Source organism: Sorex fumeus, unplaced genomic scaffold (assembly GCF_029834395.1).
Source record: "Sorex fumeus unplaced genomic scaffold, SorFum_2.1 ptg000072l, whole genome shotgun sequence".
Classification (NCBI taxonomy): domain Eukaryota; kingdom Metazoa; phylum Chordata; class Mammalia; order Eulipotyphla; family Soricidae; genus Sorex; species Sorex fumeus.
The window spans coordinates 62,427,549-62,443,781 of record NW_026606129.1 but is presented as its reverse complement, the minus strand read 5'-3'; the positions used below and the strand labels follow the sequence as shown (position 1 = coordinate 62,443,781).

The following is a 16,233-nucleotide window of genomic DNA, read 5'->3' as shown; positions in this document are numbered from 1 at the left end:
ACTGAACGTAATCAAAGTAGAGAGAGAGCAATGTGGAAATCATCTGCCCGACAGGTAGGGGGAGGGTGTGCGATGAGGGATATACTGGGGGTTTGGGTGGTGGAAAATGGGCACTGGTGAAGGGACGGGTGTTTCATCATTTTACTACTGAGACTTAAACCCGAAAGCTTTGTAACTGCTCTCACAGTGACTCAATAAATAAATTTATTTTTAAAAAAATATATATATATAAATTTAGGCTTTCATGGTTTGGGATTTTTGTTTTTGCCCGTTTTTAGAGGGAGGGTGCACACATTGGTGTTCAAGACTTATTCATGCTTCTGCATTAATCCTGGTGAGCTCAGGGGAACCATGTGGGGTTCTAGGAATCAAACCCAGGTTAACCACATACAAAACAAGCACCCTATACACTGTACACTGTACTCTGGCCCCAGATCACTAGGTTTTCATGTTATTGCCTGAAATTTTTTAATGTGATTTCCATTACGTATTGGAAATCCATGCATGAAAGTCACAAACAAACAAAAAAAAAATTGGTATGGGCACAGCACATACGTAAACTAAGATCTCGGGCCAGAAAAATGGCTCAGCATGCTGAGTGCACGTAGGAAACAAAGTTCAATCCCCAGGATTGCATGATCTTCCAAGCACAAAGCTGAAAGTAGGCCTCCAGCACACCACTGCCAGGAAAGAAAAACAAAAGGCCACTGGAGGCGCCAGAGGCAACTCAAACGGCTAGAATATGCAAGCTTTGCATGCTACAGGTCCTGACTTTGAAATCCAGTACTGTGTGGCTCCCAAACACTGCCAAGCAAAGCCCGGGTGGTACCACACAGGTATCTACAAATCTGGTAAATTATCCAAGCAGCAAGTGCTTGTCTGCAAAGGGGTTCAGCTTTATGAACCATACTGGTAAGAATAAAAATCATTTCATCAGCCAACAATGAATGCGGTAATCTGAACGTACATATACGCATTTTGCACACAAATAACCTGGGTCATGTAAGACCTCAAAACAAGCAACTGTAACAAAATTTGTTCCTCAAGTAGAAATCTAGCAATCACCTATACTCAGGTGGTAAATGCCACCAGGGACCAGTTGCGCATTGTAAATAATCACTGCGGGTCAGGTGAGCACCCATCTCAAGGGGCTGCAACTATTTCTTTCACCTGATTATTGTCAGGCAAGAACACAGGCCCCTGGTTAAAAAAAAAAAAAAAGTCCCAGTTTTTCAAAAGTATTCAGACTTTCTATTAACCCACTGTAATATATAGGAATCCCCCAGGGGTTTATATCTACTTGGTTACATACCTTTCCTCTGCTTTTACCTTACGAACACCGAATACACACTGCAAGAACTCTGCACTCCCTTATCAGATGGCAAGGATGCTCCAATATCTGATTTTTAATTCAATGTTTTTCTGATATTTAAGTCAATGTTTTTCTTTTAAACACAGGATGGTCAAAACAAAGCATCTGCTGGCCAGATGTAATCCCCAGACCTCCAAATAACCCAAATGGCAACTTTTCTCTATTTCTTTTTCAAAATAAGACACCAGATCCAGGACTAGCTTCATTGTTTTGTTTCTTGACAAAGAATCTTGCCACCACTATCTCAGCCATAAATAACATGAACCAAGTCTTAAAGGTCGTACACAGCTACAACGGTTTAAGCAAGGCTCCACCTTTTGCCTGAACTCCAGGAGAAAAATGGCTTAAGGTTTAAAAACAAAAACAGCTATCGGCATTCCTTTAGCCAAGATCTACTCACTACCTGGTTTGCTGCTCCCTCCGGATATTCTTAGCAAGGTTTGCAAGATAATCAAAGGGTTCGAGACAGCACCTCGGGAAGCAAAGTCTCAGAGGAAAGTTAACAAGTACATCTCAGAAATCACAGCCTAAAATGCACTGGGCATTTGACTGCCCAGCCAGAAACCCGCAATCCCTGAAACTCCACAAGAATTTCAGACACCATTTAGTTAAGAGTAAGGAAAACAACCCCAAAGAAACTGGGGACCTTGCCCAGATCACACAGCTGGCTTGGCTGGCTCTCATGGCTAGTTCTTAACACCAGAGGACAAGTCAGAATACAAACCATCTCTTGCCAAGTACAACTCCCTCAGACCTTTTCCTGCAATCATGAGTCAGAGCTACACTTAAGTGATACACGGGATACTAATAATACCTCGTTATTATAATGGAGCCATATTCAAAGGCCCAAAATAACAGCCCTCATGTTATAAGCTAAATCAATTTACATCACTTTGAAGGAGTCAAAAAAAAAAACCCCTCAATACAAATTCTCTCAATGCAGTTATTATCAGCTAATTCAGAAGTAAAGTTAATTTGCTAAAAGGTCATCTCTTCACTGTAACCAAATAAAAATCCTATACTAATTGCTTTACTTCCTTATTTAATTGTAGCAAATACAAGGACATCTTTACTTCACCCACTGTTTATAGTCCTTATTTACATGGGAAAAATACGGCGAAATACAAAAAAGCTGGATCTGTTCATTGGCTCTCCAGTACAATTAAGAAAAACAGCTTTCAAACAAAGAGCAACAAGTCAAATTGTAAATAATCCTTCACTGATTAGAACAAATTATAGATTGGAGACACTACAAGCATAGTTGGTCATGTGACACCATCCTTCAGCTTTAACTCCCTCCCTGGAAAGTGGGGGCATTCATACTTTCTTCCTGCGGGGAAGAGGCATTATTAAAATCTAGGCAAAGTGCCTAGGTAAATGGCAAGTACTTGGTGTGAGTGGGCCGCTGAAAACCATTGTCCCATGGCTACTTACCCAAGGCAACAGTGCTGGAAGCAAGAATGTCAACCCCAGGGGCTGGAGCAACAGTACAGCAGGGTAGAGTACTTGTCTTGCATGCAGCTGACTGGAGTCTAATCCCCAGCACCCCATTATGGTCCCTGAATCAGCCAGGACTAAGACCTGAGCACCACTGGCTGTGGCTTCCCTCCTCCGCCCAGTGTCAACCCTGGTCTCTGGTTCTCCCTGTGGTTTAGACAAGTTGTATAAATCTAACTCTCAGACACATCCCGCCCAAGGCACAAGTCTTCAAGAGACATTAGGTCAGAGCTGTCCAAGACAGAGAAGTTAAACCCCTTGACTGAGCCAAGATACTAGAAGCTCAGAAGCTCTTAGCTTCCCTAACCACAGGACTGAAACACTTGTGGAAAGTGTTATTATTTTTGTTAATGAATACTCCAATACTCCAACACTCCCGCTGTTCATCGATTTGCTCGAGCGGGCCCAGTAACGTCTCCATTGGAGACTTTGTTGTTACTGTGTCTGGCATATCGAATACTCTCGGTAGCTTGCCGGGCTCTCCGAGAGGGGCGGAGGAATCGAACTTGGGTCGGCCATGTTGGCCACTTGTAAGGCAAACGCCCTACCGCTGTGCTATCGCTCCAGTCCGTTAATGAATAAAAGTAATTTATATATGACTGCTGCTTTACACAATATCCTTTTGGTGATTCTTAGCTAATCTACTAATTTAACTCTTAAGTCAATGATAGAGACAAAATAAGAAAAGTGCCTGCCACAGAGGCCAACTCGGAGGTTGGGTTGGGGGTGGGGTTGGAGACATTGTTCCAACACATGGGTGTTGGAACATTGTAGGACTGAAACCTGATCATGAAAGCTTTGTAACTATTTCATGGTGATTCAATTTTGAAAAGTCAATAATACTTCCTCACTTATTTAGATTATGTGCTACTCTTGGTGTGCTGCTTACGCCAAGGTCAGGGAGATGGTTCCAAAGCCGGAGTACATGTTCTTCATGCTGTAGTCCTAGGTTCCATCCCCAACACCAACACAAGTTACCCTGAGCATCCAGGAGCAAACCCCCAACACAGAGATGGAATAGCCCCTGAGCACAGCCAGGTAAGCGCCCCCAAATCAAAGGACTACAAAACTATCTCTATGTCTCTTAGCCAAATTATCCCGGAGTTAGTTTATTTCAGAACACTGTAAAATGTGTGAAAAAACAGTGCTATAAGAATTCAAACAGCCTTTGGTTTCCTATGATCAGTCTGAATTCCTCAAAAGTATATCCACCACACTATCAATTGACAACGGGCTTCATTCTGGTTAGGAAAATAGTATCACAGACCCAAAAATAAGACCAGTTGTCCTATTTTCTTGCATGGAAGTGTTACATATTCGATGAACTATGCTTTCATTTCATCTTTTTTAGTTGCTAGATTTCAGCAGCCAACTGTGTCACTTTGCTACAGCCCCAAAATAGCTAAGTCGAGTAGTTTAAAATCACATTTTGTTGTTTGGCCAGAAAACCATCATGCTGGTTTCAGTTTGCAAAAAATTGATTAGAGGGCAGGAGCTCTGCACAGTATGTGGTTCTCATATGCTTGGTAGGTGTGAATCCATGGCAATACGGAGCCAGGGGCATGAGTGTGTTGAAGTGTCACACAAGTACAAAATAAAAAGCAGAATCCAAATGCCAATGCTCCGGTGACACAAAATTAAAACCCAGAAATGAGGGCCAGAAGATAATGGTTGGGTGGCACCTGCTTTGCAGGTGTGTGGTCCCGAGTTCCATCCTTGGATGCTGCCAGCATGCACAGACACAACCCAGGCAGCTCTGCCACCTGAGAACCATGGTCAACGAGCCAATCTTAGCACACACCCTAGGCAGGTGTGTGAGTACCACAACTGAAAGTGTGCAAGCCCAGATGAGCACCATAGCCAAATGATGTGTGCCCATATCTCAAACTGATGTGTGAACCAGTGAGCATCCGAACTAAAAATGTGCTAGCACCACAACGAAGCATTTGTGGGACCCCTGGTTGTCAGAATAACACCAAAAGAGGAAAGAAGGTGTAGGGTTAACCCTCAAAGTTGAAAGTAGGAGGCCCAAGCTATAGTACAACAGTCATTTGGCTACATGGCGTCCAACCCAAATTCAATTCCCAGCACCCCAGATGGTAACCAGAGTCCACCAGGAGTGATCTGAGCACAGAGCCAGGAATATGCCCTGAATACCACCAGGTGTGGTTCCCCAAAAAACAAAACACACACAAAAAAATTACAGTAGCAAGGAGGTATATTCTCCTTGGTCCCCAAGTTTTCCAGCTACCAGAGGAAGGGATCAGTATTCCAAGGATGCAAGATCTAGAGACTCTACAAAGAATAGTATCATACAGAGATCTCATTTTCTCTATTTACTTTCAATTTTTTTGTGTGTGCTTTTTAGTTTTATTATTCTTGGTTTTTAATTTGGGGGCCACAGTGCTCGCCCAGCACCATGCTAACTCAGCACAGCTCAGGGTTTATTCCTGGATCTCAGGGTTCCCTCCTGGCAGTGCCGGGAATCAAACCCAGATTTGCATTATGCAAGACAAGCACCCTGCCTGCTGTTCCCTCTCTCTGGCGCCATTTTAAACTGGAATTGGAGAGCTCTGCAATATAAGTGAAGAGGTATCTTATACTTCGTTTACACATTGTCATTTTTCTTAAAACCTCAAAATACAGCTGCTTTACTTTTATATTTATATCTTATATTTTACATGAGAATCCTGCTTGCCAATCTATGCCTCTTAAATCCATCATAGGGCCAAAGCAATAATAAAGCAGGCAGGGCACTTGCCTTGGGTGTGGTCAACTGCATATGATCCTCCAATCACCTCCAGAAGTGATCCCTTAGCACAGGGATCACAGCCAGGAGTAAACCCTGAGCACTGCTGGGTGTGGGCCAAAAAAAAAAAAAACACAAACAAAAATCATATACATGGTTATATACGTTTCTCAAGTGTTTTATCTTTACAACTGTCCTATCCAACTCTTTATTACACATAAAATTTAAAACGGTTCATTTACCGAGCACTTACTATGACTGTGATATTGCGATTCATAGTAGAAAAATGTGATTTTGGTCTTCATCCTATTTCTGGCACTGAGTTCCTAAAACTCTAGTGCCTAAGAAAGAAGTTAGAGAAGTTCTATTACATTAATGAAGTGACTTTAGGATGCCTCTAGGTTTGACTAGCTGGAGGCTTGGTTAGCAGAGAGAACTTCCAGCCCCATCCTTCTGACTCAGGGGAAAGGGAAGGAAATATAGGTTGCATCAATCCCCAACAGTCAAACAGATTCAACAAGCAAGCATGGGTAACAAAACTCTCCAACTAACCTTAAATGGAAGGATTCAGAGAGATCCAGGTTGGGGAACACAAGGAGCTCTGGGGAGAATGGCACACCAAGAGGGCATGAAAGCCCCCCGGCCCACATCCTGTGCATCTCTTTTTCCTGGCTGCTCCTAGGTTGTATTTCTGTATGGTAAGGCAGTGATGCAACAAGAAAAATGTTTCTCTGAGCTCTGGGAGCCATTCTAGCAAATGTACAGAATCCAAGGCAGTCAGGGAGAAGTACAGGTAACTTCTGACGGTAAGGGAAGGAAGGACGGTATTGTAACCCTCCATCTATAGAGAGTTTAACCAGAAGCAAAGGGGACATCCTGGACTTCTTGCATTTTTCACTGTCACCTTTGGTGAGTGGAGGTCAGGCTATCCGGTGAGACTGGGTCCAAAACCAGTGGAATCTGATGCTATTCCAGGCAGAATCAGAATCCATGTGACCTCCAGCTGTTGTCTGAGAATTGCTGTGTGGAGTAGGAAGGAAAAGCCACACAGGCTGGTTTCAAAATCAAAACCATAAACAGAGTTAAGGCCTTGACATGCATTTTCATTTAAGCCTTCCAAAGACCTTAGAACTCACAGATTACCTCTATGCTATTTCACCAACATAAGGAGAACAAGGCAAGTCAAAAAAGGCTAAATACTTGTCCAGTGTAAGCACTGTTAATACTGACTAAGCCAGACTAGTTCCAGAGACCCCATTTCATGCACTTCATTATCTCCTACACAACCTTCCACCGCTACCAAGTTTAGGATGAAAGTTACCAGTAACAAGTTTTGGGGCTGAAGCAATAGTACAGCGGGTAGGGCCTTTGCCTTGCATGCAGCCAACCCGGGTTTGGTTCCCAGCATCCCATATGGTCCCCAGTGTGCTGCCAGGAGTAATTCCTGAGTGCAGAGCCGGGAGTAACCCCTGTACATCACTGAGAGTGTGACCCCCCAAAAAAAAAGTAACAAGTTTTGGGCTCCTAAAAAAAAGTCTTTGCTCTATACTGGGTTTTTTTTGTTTGTTTGTTTGTTTGTTAGAGACTAGAGAAATAGTATAACAGGCAGGGAGCTTGCCTTATACATGGTCAACCTGGGTTCAATGCCCAGCATCCTATACGGCCCCCAAGCAACATCCGGAGTAATTCCTGAGTACAGAGTCAGGAGTAACCCCTGAGCATTTCCGGGAGTGCCCCCCCCCCAAAAAAAAATGCAGTGACTCATAAAATGGTCGGCAAAACCAAAATTTTCCTTCCGTGTGAGAGCTAGCCATCATCCCGCAACATCACCCAATTCCTTCCAGAGAAAAGAAACTGACCTGGAAAATGGTCTGTTAATAGTGAAACTGTGTGTGTGTGTGTGTGTGTGTGTGTGTGTGTGTGTTGTGAAACTGTGTGTGTGTGTGTGTGTGTTGCAGGGAATCAAAACCAGAGCCTCACACATGAAAGGTTTTGCATCCCCAGTCCTAAAACTATTTTTTTTTATAATTTTTTTTTTATTAGTGAAACACCATGAGGTACAGTTATAGGCTTACAAATTTTGTGCTTGGGTTTCAGTTATACAATGATCAAGTGCCCATCCCTCCACCAGTGCCCGTCATCCATCCCCACGGGTCCCAGCATCCCCTCCACCCCCCATCCCCCCCCCGTCCCATCCTGCCTCTGTGGCAGGGTATTCCCCCTTGTTCTCTCTCTCTTCTTTTGGGTACCGTGTTTTGAAAGAGAGGCACTGAGTGGCAATCATGTTTGGTCTATAGACTACTTTTAACATGCTTCTCCCACCCTGGGAGGGCCCTCACAACACCCTTCATTTGGTGCTCTCTTCTCTATCTGAGCTTCCTTTTCACCTAGAACGTGTGGCTGGCCTTCCATTTATGGAGCAAAATTTCTGGTACTAATCTCAGCCATTCCTGGGTGTTAGTCTAAAACTTCTTTTATGGTTACGCCCAGTAGTGCCCAGAGGCTACTCCCAGTGGTGTGTGCGGGTGCCCCACCCAGGAGTCGATGTGGTGTGAGGAATTAAACATGAGCCTCTTACACGCTTTCACATGCAAGAAGCCCACTGGCTAGTTCTCCACTCCCCCCACCTAAAACAGTTGAGTCTTTTAAATAGTCCTAACCAAGTAATCATTTAAAAATAATAATAACTTTAAACAAACTGGCAAGCCATCTCACACGGTTAAGTAAAACTTGCTGATAAGAAGCAGAAACCGTATTATCCAAGTGCAGTCAAAACTCTGTAAAACTTTTGATTTGGGGGAGTTTTTAGTGCCACTCCTGGCTTGAGGCTCAGGGATAACTCCTGACAGGGCTCAAAGGACTGTACACAATGCCAGAGATAGAGCCCCATCAGCCACATACAAAGCGAGTGCTTACCCCTGTATTATCTCTCTGGCTCAACTCCTGACTTCTTCAAAACTTACTTAGGGGTTGGAGCAATAAGACACTCAAAGAGCAGAGCACATGCTTTGCACGCTGGAGCCGTGATTCAATCCTGGTACCACAGGGTCCCCTGGGCACTACCACGCCGGAGTAGCCCCTGCGCACCTCCAGGTGTTGGCCCCCAATAAAAGAAAAAACTTACTAAAAAGATACTGTTAACCAGAATCCTGACCAACAGGTCAATTAATACATATATTTTATGTTATATGCAGCTCTCTATATTCTGAAAGGAAAAAACAAAAGCCAAAAAAATTTAAAAACACTTAGGATGACTGGAAAGACAGCTCAACAGGCTGATTTCCCAACAACACAAGGTCCCCTGTGCACCACTGGGAGCAACTCCCAAACACTGCCAGGTGTGACCAGAAACAATCCACGCCCCTACCCCCAAAAAGAACAGTCTTAAGAGAAACTCTTTTATAGTGCTATATTCATCTATTCACTGATATTGAAAGTTTTGTCATTTTTAAGCAAATCTACATCTGCATGAATGCATGCAATTCAAAACCAAATTGTTTAAAGGTCAATGATCTGTCTTTTTTCTGTCAAAACCCCATATTGCTATGAAAGATACCAGCCGAGAAGGCCCCTCCAATTATAGGTCTCCACAGGAGACAACAGCACACACAACCCTCTAGCTACTTAAGGCAATATTGCACAGCCATCACCCATAAATCTCACCATCCTTCCCATGATATGAACAAACCACAAACTGATCCATTATCTATTTCAATCAGACATTATTCAAAGTGGCATTTACCTATTCTAAAAGCTGTTTTTCTTGGGGTGAGGGTGGGGATCTTCTTATATTTTGTGGGGCCATATTTTGAACGGCTTCTTATATTTTGAACGGCTGGGCTACATCCCATCCCTGAGACGTTGTTATTAAAAAGACATCATTAGTGAGGGGTGGGAGAGATTGCAGAAGGCAGGGAATGTGGTTGCCTTGCATACCTGACTCTAGTTCAAAAACTAGCACTACAGGGGCTGGAGCGATAGCACAGTGGGTAGGGTGTTTGCCTTACATGCGGCCGACCCAGGTTCGATTCCCAGCATCCCACATGGTCCCCCAAGCACCACCAGGAGTAATTCCTGAGTGCATGAGCCAGGAATAACCCCTGTGCAATGCTGGGTGTGACCAAAAAACAAAACAAAACAAAAAAAACTAGCACTACAGGGTTATGACCCAAACACTCCCACCCCTCAAACTGTAGGTCTTAGAAATTCAAGACAAGAATCATAGAAGAAAGTAGGAGGGGACATAAAAATAGTTTATAAAACACACCATTTTTGGAGTGAGTCAACAACCAACTTTTCTTTTTTTTTTTTTTTGCTTTTCGCGTCACACCCAGCTGTGCACAGGGGTTACACCTAGCTTATGCACTTAGGAATTACTCCTGGCGGTGCTCAGGGAACCATATGGATGGGATGCTGGGAATCGAACCCGGGTCGGCCACGTGCAAGGCAATGCCCTACCGGCTGTGCTATCACTCTAGCTCCAAAAACAAACTTATTTGGGAAAAAGAAAAAAGAAAAATTTGACCTTCTAAGTACATAAAGCATTGCCCAGATCCTGGGTTTGATTCTTTGCAAGCAATGTGGCCATTCCTATGTCACAGACTTCGAAACAGAGGCATCTCGATTTAAATCACTTGCAGATATTTCTGGAAGCCTTAATGTGTGTGTCACTCAGACAATTCAGTGACTGCTGCTGAATTCCACAGGCTTTCACTGCCTGCTGGGGGCAGGCTCCACTCAGAAGAACGTTTCTCACTTTCCTAAACCCCCTTCACCAAGAGCTCCAGCTTCGTCTAAACATTAGTTCACCAGTGGGAAGAGCTAATCATGGAAGCCGGACACATTTCCTTGGCTTCCTTTACATCATGAAATACAGACATTTTATCTTCTATATAGGTGGAGGCAGAACTACAGTCTCAGCAATTACTATCAGTCGTCTGATCGTGGTCAACCTGTAACCAAAGTATGTCAAGGGCTTCTGGGAAACTGGGGAGAGCACAGAGACCATTTGCAATAACCTCATTCAGATGCTCTCCATTTCTCCCTAAGCTTTGTTTATGCACTGGGACTGCAGGAAAGGTATGCCCACGGGTGAAACTATTAACCATAATTTTTAGTCATGCAATTCAAAATGCTCAGTCTTATTATAATCTTTTTCCTGCCTAGACACAGTATTGCACTGTCCTGCACTCTAGAAGGAAAACGCTAAATGGAAATTCTGATTATACAAACACCCCCCCCAAAAAATTTTGCCATAAAAGAAAGAAAGCAGCAAAATACCAGCAATAGTAATTTTCTGGGGGTGTTTTTTGAAGGAGGGGGAGCTACACCCTATAGTGCTTGCTCAGGGTTTATTCTGGATTCCATGCTGGGAGAGTGTTTAATCGCTTCAGGGACCAAGTGCGAAGCAGTACCTGGCAAAAGTAATTTGCCTTCTTCACCTAAGTCAGGCTAATGTAGTGTTAAAAACTGTCTGGGTCAAACAGCTTTGGAGAAAATGAACGAAGGCCTAAGACAGGAAAAGGTCCCTAACAACAATTGCTCTGGGGCACTTTAAATGATCTTACATAAAGGAAAGAACACAACTGGGTACTGCTATTTAACCCATTATATTACATTAATTTAGGAGTTTTGCAGAATAGAAAGCTTAAAAGAATTGTTCTGTTTTGTTGTATTAAATAATCAGCATGCCCTCTAATGCTTCGGGCAAACAACATTATAATCTTTTATTCAGTGAAAACAGGTACATAATTAAGGGGAGAGGCTTAGACTTCACTATTAGTTCTTTTGCCGATCATCTCTGTGCCGCTGTCAACAGTGGCTTCCCCTATTTCCACGAGTCCTGTTATTCCTATTTGTGTTAATATTCAAAGTTCATCTGCTCTGCAACATAAATACTGGTTAGAAGAAACATCAAAGATTGTATTTCCTATCTGTGTCAGAGAGGCTGAATTAATGATTTTGGTTTTTTTAAGCCACACCTGGCATTACTTGGGAGACTGCACAGTGCCAGGGAGCAAATGCCAGGTCCCCATAGTGCTCCAGCCCTTTGTGCCATCTTCCTGACCCAAGACTCTTCTTTAAACAAGACACAGAAGGGTGAGAGTTGGGGAAAGAGAACTGTAGGATTTTTCACTCTTTCTAAAAGACTGATGACTGGGGGCTGGAGCAATAGCACAGTGTGTAGGGTGTTTGCCTTGTAAGCGGCCAACCTGGGTTCAATTCCCAGCATCCCAGATCGTCCCCTGAGCCCTGCCAGGCATGATTCCTGAGTACCGAGCCAGGAGTAAGCCCTGTGCATATCGCAGGGTGTGATCCAAAACGAAAAAAAAAAAAAAAAACAGAAAAAAAAGAAAGAAAAGACTGCTGACTTACAAATATTACTTTCACATATTCTAATTAGGCCATCGAGGATGCCCACTTTACGAAAGCCTGCACATTCAAATACATGGCGCGATGGCTTAGAGGGAGATTCACCAGACATCAATCACGGCTCCTGCAATTCTGACACATCTTGCAAGGTACAGGACAGAGCAGCTCCATCTGAAGCATTTCCAACATCAGCCTCCAAGATGCAATGTAATCACGTTACAAAACATATCAGAATCAAAGAGAAGGGATTCACTCCGTGGGCGGGAAGAGAAAAGAAATCAATAAAAAAAAAAAAATTAAGTTTCTGCTCAATAGCTTACGAATAAAAAAACACATTAAATGCTAACCTGCTCAGGTAACATATGGCATGTCTCCTATTGGAAGCACTAAAACTCAGTGGAGGCATATAGCAAATGCTTAATTAAACTATGTGCAAGATAAGCTTTAATGAGGGGGCTGGAGAACATGGAGGAAGTATTAAAAACAGGCGAGGGTGAGAGAGACTGAATTTATCGTTGTGGCTTCGGGGAAAGCGTTGGAATCCACTTAAATTTTTCCGGTTTCATAAATTTTCTTGCAAGGGTATTTTTTAAACATGTAGGAAAGCCAGAACTGTGTCCTGTTGTCATGGGTGCTAACATTCTGCTTTGGAAAGTGGAAATCTTACTTAAAACAGGATTCAACACATGGATCCCACACCTGCCCTACTGCTGATCCGCTGGGAAAACTCTCATGCCAGGCTGAGATTTTTACACTCTCCACAGTTCCTTGTACCCCAACCAGAACTCAAGTGCAACCTAAAAGTCCGCATCCTTCTGAAAGGAAACAAAATTACAAGAGCTTCTGGTCAAGACCTCACAAAACACTGTTACCCTGTGGGTCAACCAGATAAACATTTCCGGAGCTGGTGGCAACTTATGAAAGGGGGGGTGGGGGTCCCCAAACAACCTGCAACTCCCAGTTTAATGCAGGTTAGGAGTGGCAGATTGCAGCACCTCTTCTTCTCACGAAGGTGCACTTGAAGCAAGCCTTGAGCTCGGAAGTCGCAGGAGCACCCACCCCTACTCCCACTGTTGCACTATTGCCCAGAGGGGACCCAGCCCGCCAACAGAGGTGGCCGAGTCCCGACACGCGGCTCGGGAGCGCCCCCTGAGGTCCAGCGGCGTCGCGGCACCTTCGGAAAAAAAAACGGAAAACCAGCGTCTCCGCCGCTCTGACGTTTTAACTTTGCCTGGTTGCAAAGGCTGCGGCAGACGCTCCAGTGCCACTGTTCCCAGCCCCAAGCTCTCTGTCCTGCGCCTCTTCCGGCCTCCGCTGCCCCTTCCGACACCCTCCGGCCCCCGGGCCGAGCAAATGGGCACCAAATGACAATGCGCAAGAGACGCAAACTGTCCAAGCCCCACGAAGGTAGCATCCCTGGCAGTCCCATTGTGGATTCCTCAGACACTAGGAAAAAAAGGAAATCTCAGCTGGTCCATTGACTGCAGACCCCAGCATTTGGGGCAGGGGGTAGGGGGCTTGATTCGAAACTCCTCCGCGTGCACAGACTACCTCCCAACACCCCCCCCGCCCCCGTTTTCTATTCGAGTAAGACCCTTCCAAGGCTCAGCCCCAGGACGCACACCTGAGCCTACTCAGTTGGCAAGTCCACGGCACAGCAGCAAAGTCCGCAAGAGACAGATGATTAATGCGAATCGTGAACGTGTTCTTGAAAAGGGGAAAAAGAGCATTTTGAAGCGGAGAAGTCCACGCCACCTCCACACCCCAGTGGAGGCTGGACACTGGGCATACGCCAGGCCTCGGGGCGAGTGTGGACGCATGTCCTCGCTCGGCATCGGGGTGGCTTAGCAAGGAGCTCCGTGTGATCCCCAAGACTGGGGGTAGGAGGATGAGCAGAGGGGAAAGGGGTGCCTGAGGGGGCGGCGGGGGGCGTGCTTTGCGCGTCTCACTGCCCCTCAAGGCCATCCCGGCGCTTGCGAAGAGGACACTCGTTACCAAGTCCCCATGCAGGTACCCAGGCGCAGCAAGAGCTCCTGCGCCCTGCTCCGGGGGAGGCGCACGACGGAGCTGGGGGATCCCGCTGCACCAAAATCCTGGGCTGCCTGTGGCCAGGCGACGGTGACCAGAGAGAAGAAATCTCGGAGCTCGTCCCTTTGCCTGGGTTCAAATAATCCCCAGCTCCGGATATGCAGAAGCTGGCAGAGGAAGGGGCTAAAATAACCGGGATCTCTCTTGTCCTTAGGGATAAAAAGCGAATCGCCTCCTTCTCTTTCCACCCCTTCCCCAGGTTAGTTAGGGCAGAGGACGTGGCCTCCACCCTCGCAGAGGGGGACAGGCTGCATCCAGGGGGCTCAGGACAGCAGCAGCGGGAGGTCTCCTAGAAAGGATCTGGAAGCATCTGGCCGCGACCCTCCCCGTGAACAGAGATGAAGGGAGGACACTAGCGGGGGGCTGGAGCAGAGGGTCTCTGAGTCGCGCACCACAGTCATGCGGTCATTCATTATTGTCATCACTGGCCAATATTGTTTCTGGCAAACCTGGCCAGAGAGGCGCCGGTCTGGGTACAGACCGCCAGCCGCGAACTGCCTGTAAAAGGGCACAGAGGAAGGTGGGCAGAGCGAGTGAGCCAGGATGAAATCCGCCTGGGCGCTTGGAACGGCCCAGCCGCCGGCCACCCTCCACCCCTCGGCCCGACCCAGTGGAGCAGAGCTGCAGAGTAAAAGTGGGGGGATCGGGGTGAGGGGAGATGCAGCTGTTCCTGTATCGTCCGCACCCGGGTCCCCGGGGCCGGGAAGGATGCCTGCCCGCCTCGCGCCGGCACCGAAGCGCCGCCGGTGTCCCGGCCGCCAAGACTGGAACGCGGGCTGCTCCGAACATCCCGTCCTTTGAGCCAGCCTCCAGCTTCACAGCTCAGCAGCAGCCTCTTCCAAAGGTCGGGGACCGGCAAGGCAATCTTCCCCCGTGGAGTTCCTTCAACCCCCGCCTGAACCAGGGGCGCAGCCGGGACTTCCCCCGAGAGGCATCCTCCCCGCGGCCGGTCTCCCCAACCTCCCGCAGAGCTCGTCCCTACGGATCCGCAAAGGATCAGCAGAGTGAAAACCCTTTTCTCCCGGCTCCAGCTCCCTAGGCCCCCCTCACAGCCCCAGCAAGGAGCAGACCCCTCAGGCCTCTAACCCCCCACCCCCCGCCAGATCCCACCCAGCCCCGGCCCCGGCTAGTCCCCCGCGCCCACCCTTTCCAACCCTTTCCAACCCGAGTCTCCGCGCCGCCAGAGCCAACGGAGCGGATCCCGCTCTCTTTCCCCGGCGCCCGGACCCCCTTCACCCTCTCCGGGGTCCCCGGGGTCCCCGGGACGGGCGCCCGAAGCTCCGCGCCCCGGCCACAACTCCGCATCCACCCCACCGCGCGCGCGCGCGCGCCCCCCGCGCGGGGTCCGCGTCCCCTAGGCGGCCGGCCACTCACCGGGGAAGCACACGACATAGTGGAGCACGGAACTGGTGATTTTCAGGAACAAAATCCACCAACACGGTTCCAGTAACCTCCGCATGTCCGAAAACGCACATCGAAAAGAGGGGCGAGCAGGGGGTGGCTGGCTAAACTTGTTGAATAAGTTCTCGCCTCCGTGCGAGCCTCCGCGATGCCCGGGCTCTGCCCCTCCTCGCCCGCGCCACCGGCCCGAGTTTCAGCCCCCACCCCGGGAATCCGGGAAGCCGCCGAGCGCGCCCCCAGGAAAAAAAAAAGAAAAAAGAAAAATCTCCAAAAGTGACCGGGAACGCGGCGGAGCGGAGGCACGCTGGGGACGACGGTCGGCGAGGAAGAAGGGTGGCTCGCTCTCTCCGCTCCGAAGGGAGCGCGCGGGGCGCCCGGGGCGCAGAGTCGGCGGCCGGCAGCGATGCCCGGGGCTGGGCGCAGAGTCGGCGGCCGGCAGCGATGCCCGGGGCTGGGCGCAGGCGGGGAGCGCGGGCGGCGGCGGCGGCGGCGCCGGCGAGCGGCCGAGGCTGCCCAAGTTGGGGCGGCGGCGGCGGCGGGGCTGAGCGCGGCGCGGCGCGGCGTCTCCCGGCTTCAAGCAGGCAGCTCCTTCCAGGGCCCCGGGAGGGAAGGAGGCATGTTCGCGAGCGGGGACCCGGAGCGGAGCGGCGGGGAGAGCGAGCGGCCCCCCGGAATAGCAGCGGCCCGAGGACCACACAAAGGAGCTCAGAGGGACGCCGGGGCGCGGGCGCCTGGTTCAGTCCATGCTCGCGAA

At 47.9% G+C, this 16,233-nt stretch overlaps 1 protein-coding gene across 3 annotated transcripts in view; it reads right to left on the bottom strand.

Annotated features, from left to right (window-relative positions):
* Nucleotides 1-15,640, bottom strand: part of PTPRG (protein tyrosine phosphatase receptor type G) — an 822,933-nt gene extending 807,293 nt beyond the window's left edge. For all 3 annotated transcript variants that reach the window (XM_056129040.1, XM_056129043.1, XM_056129042.1), the window contains exon 1: nucleotides 15,453-15,640. In XM_056129040.1, coding sequence (XP_055985015.1) covers nucleotides 15,453-15,537 — 85 coding nt within the window. In that variant the 5' untranslated portion in view covers nucleotides 15,538-15,640. The remainder of the gene's footprint in view (nucleotides 1-15,452) is intronic.
* Between the last annotated feature and the right edge of the window lie 593 nt (nucleotides 15,641-16,233).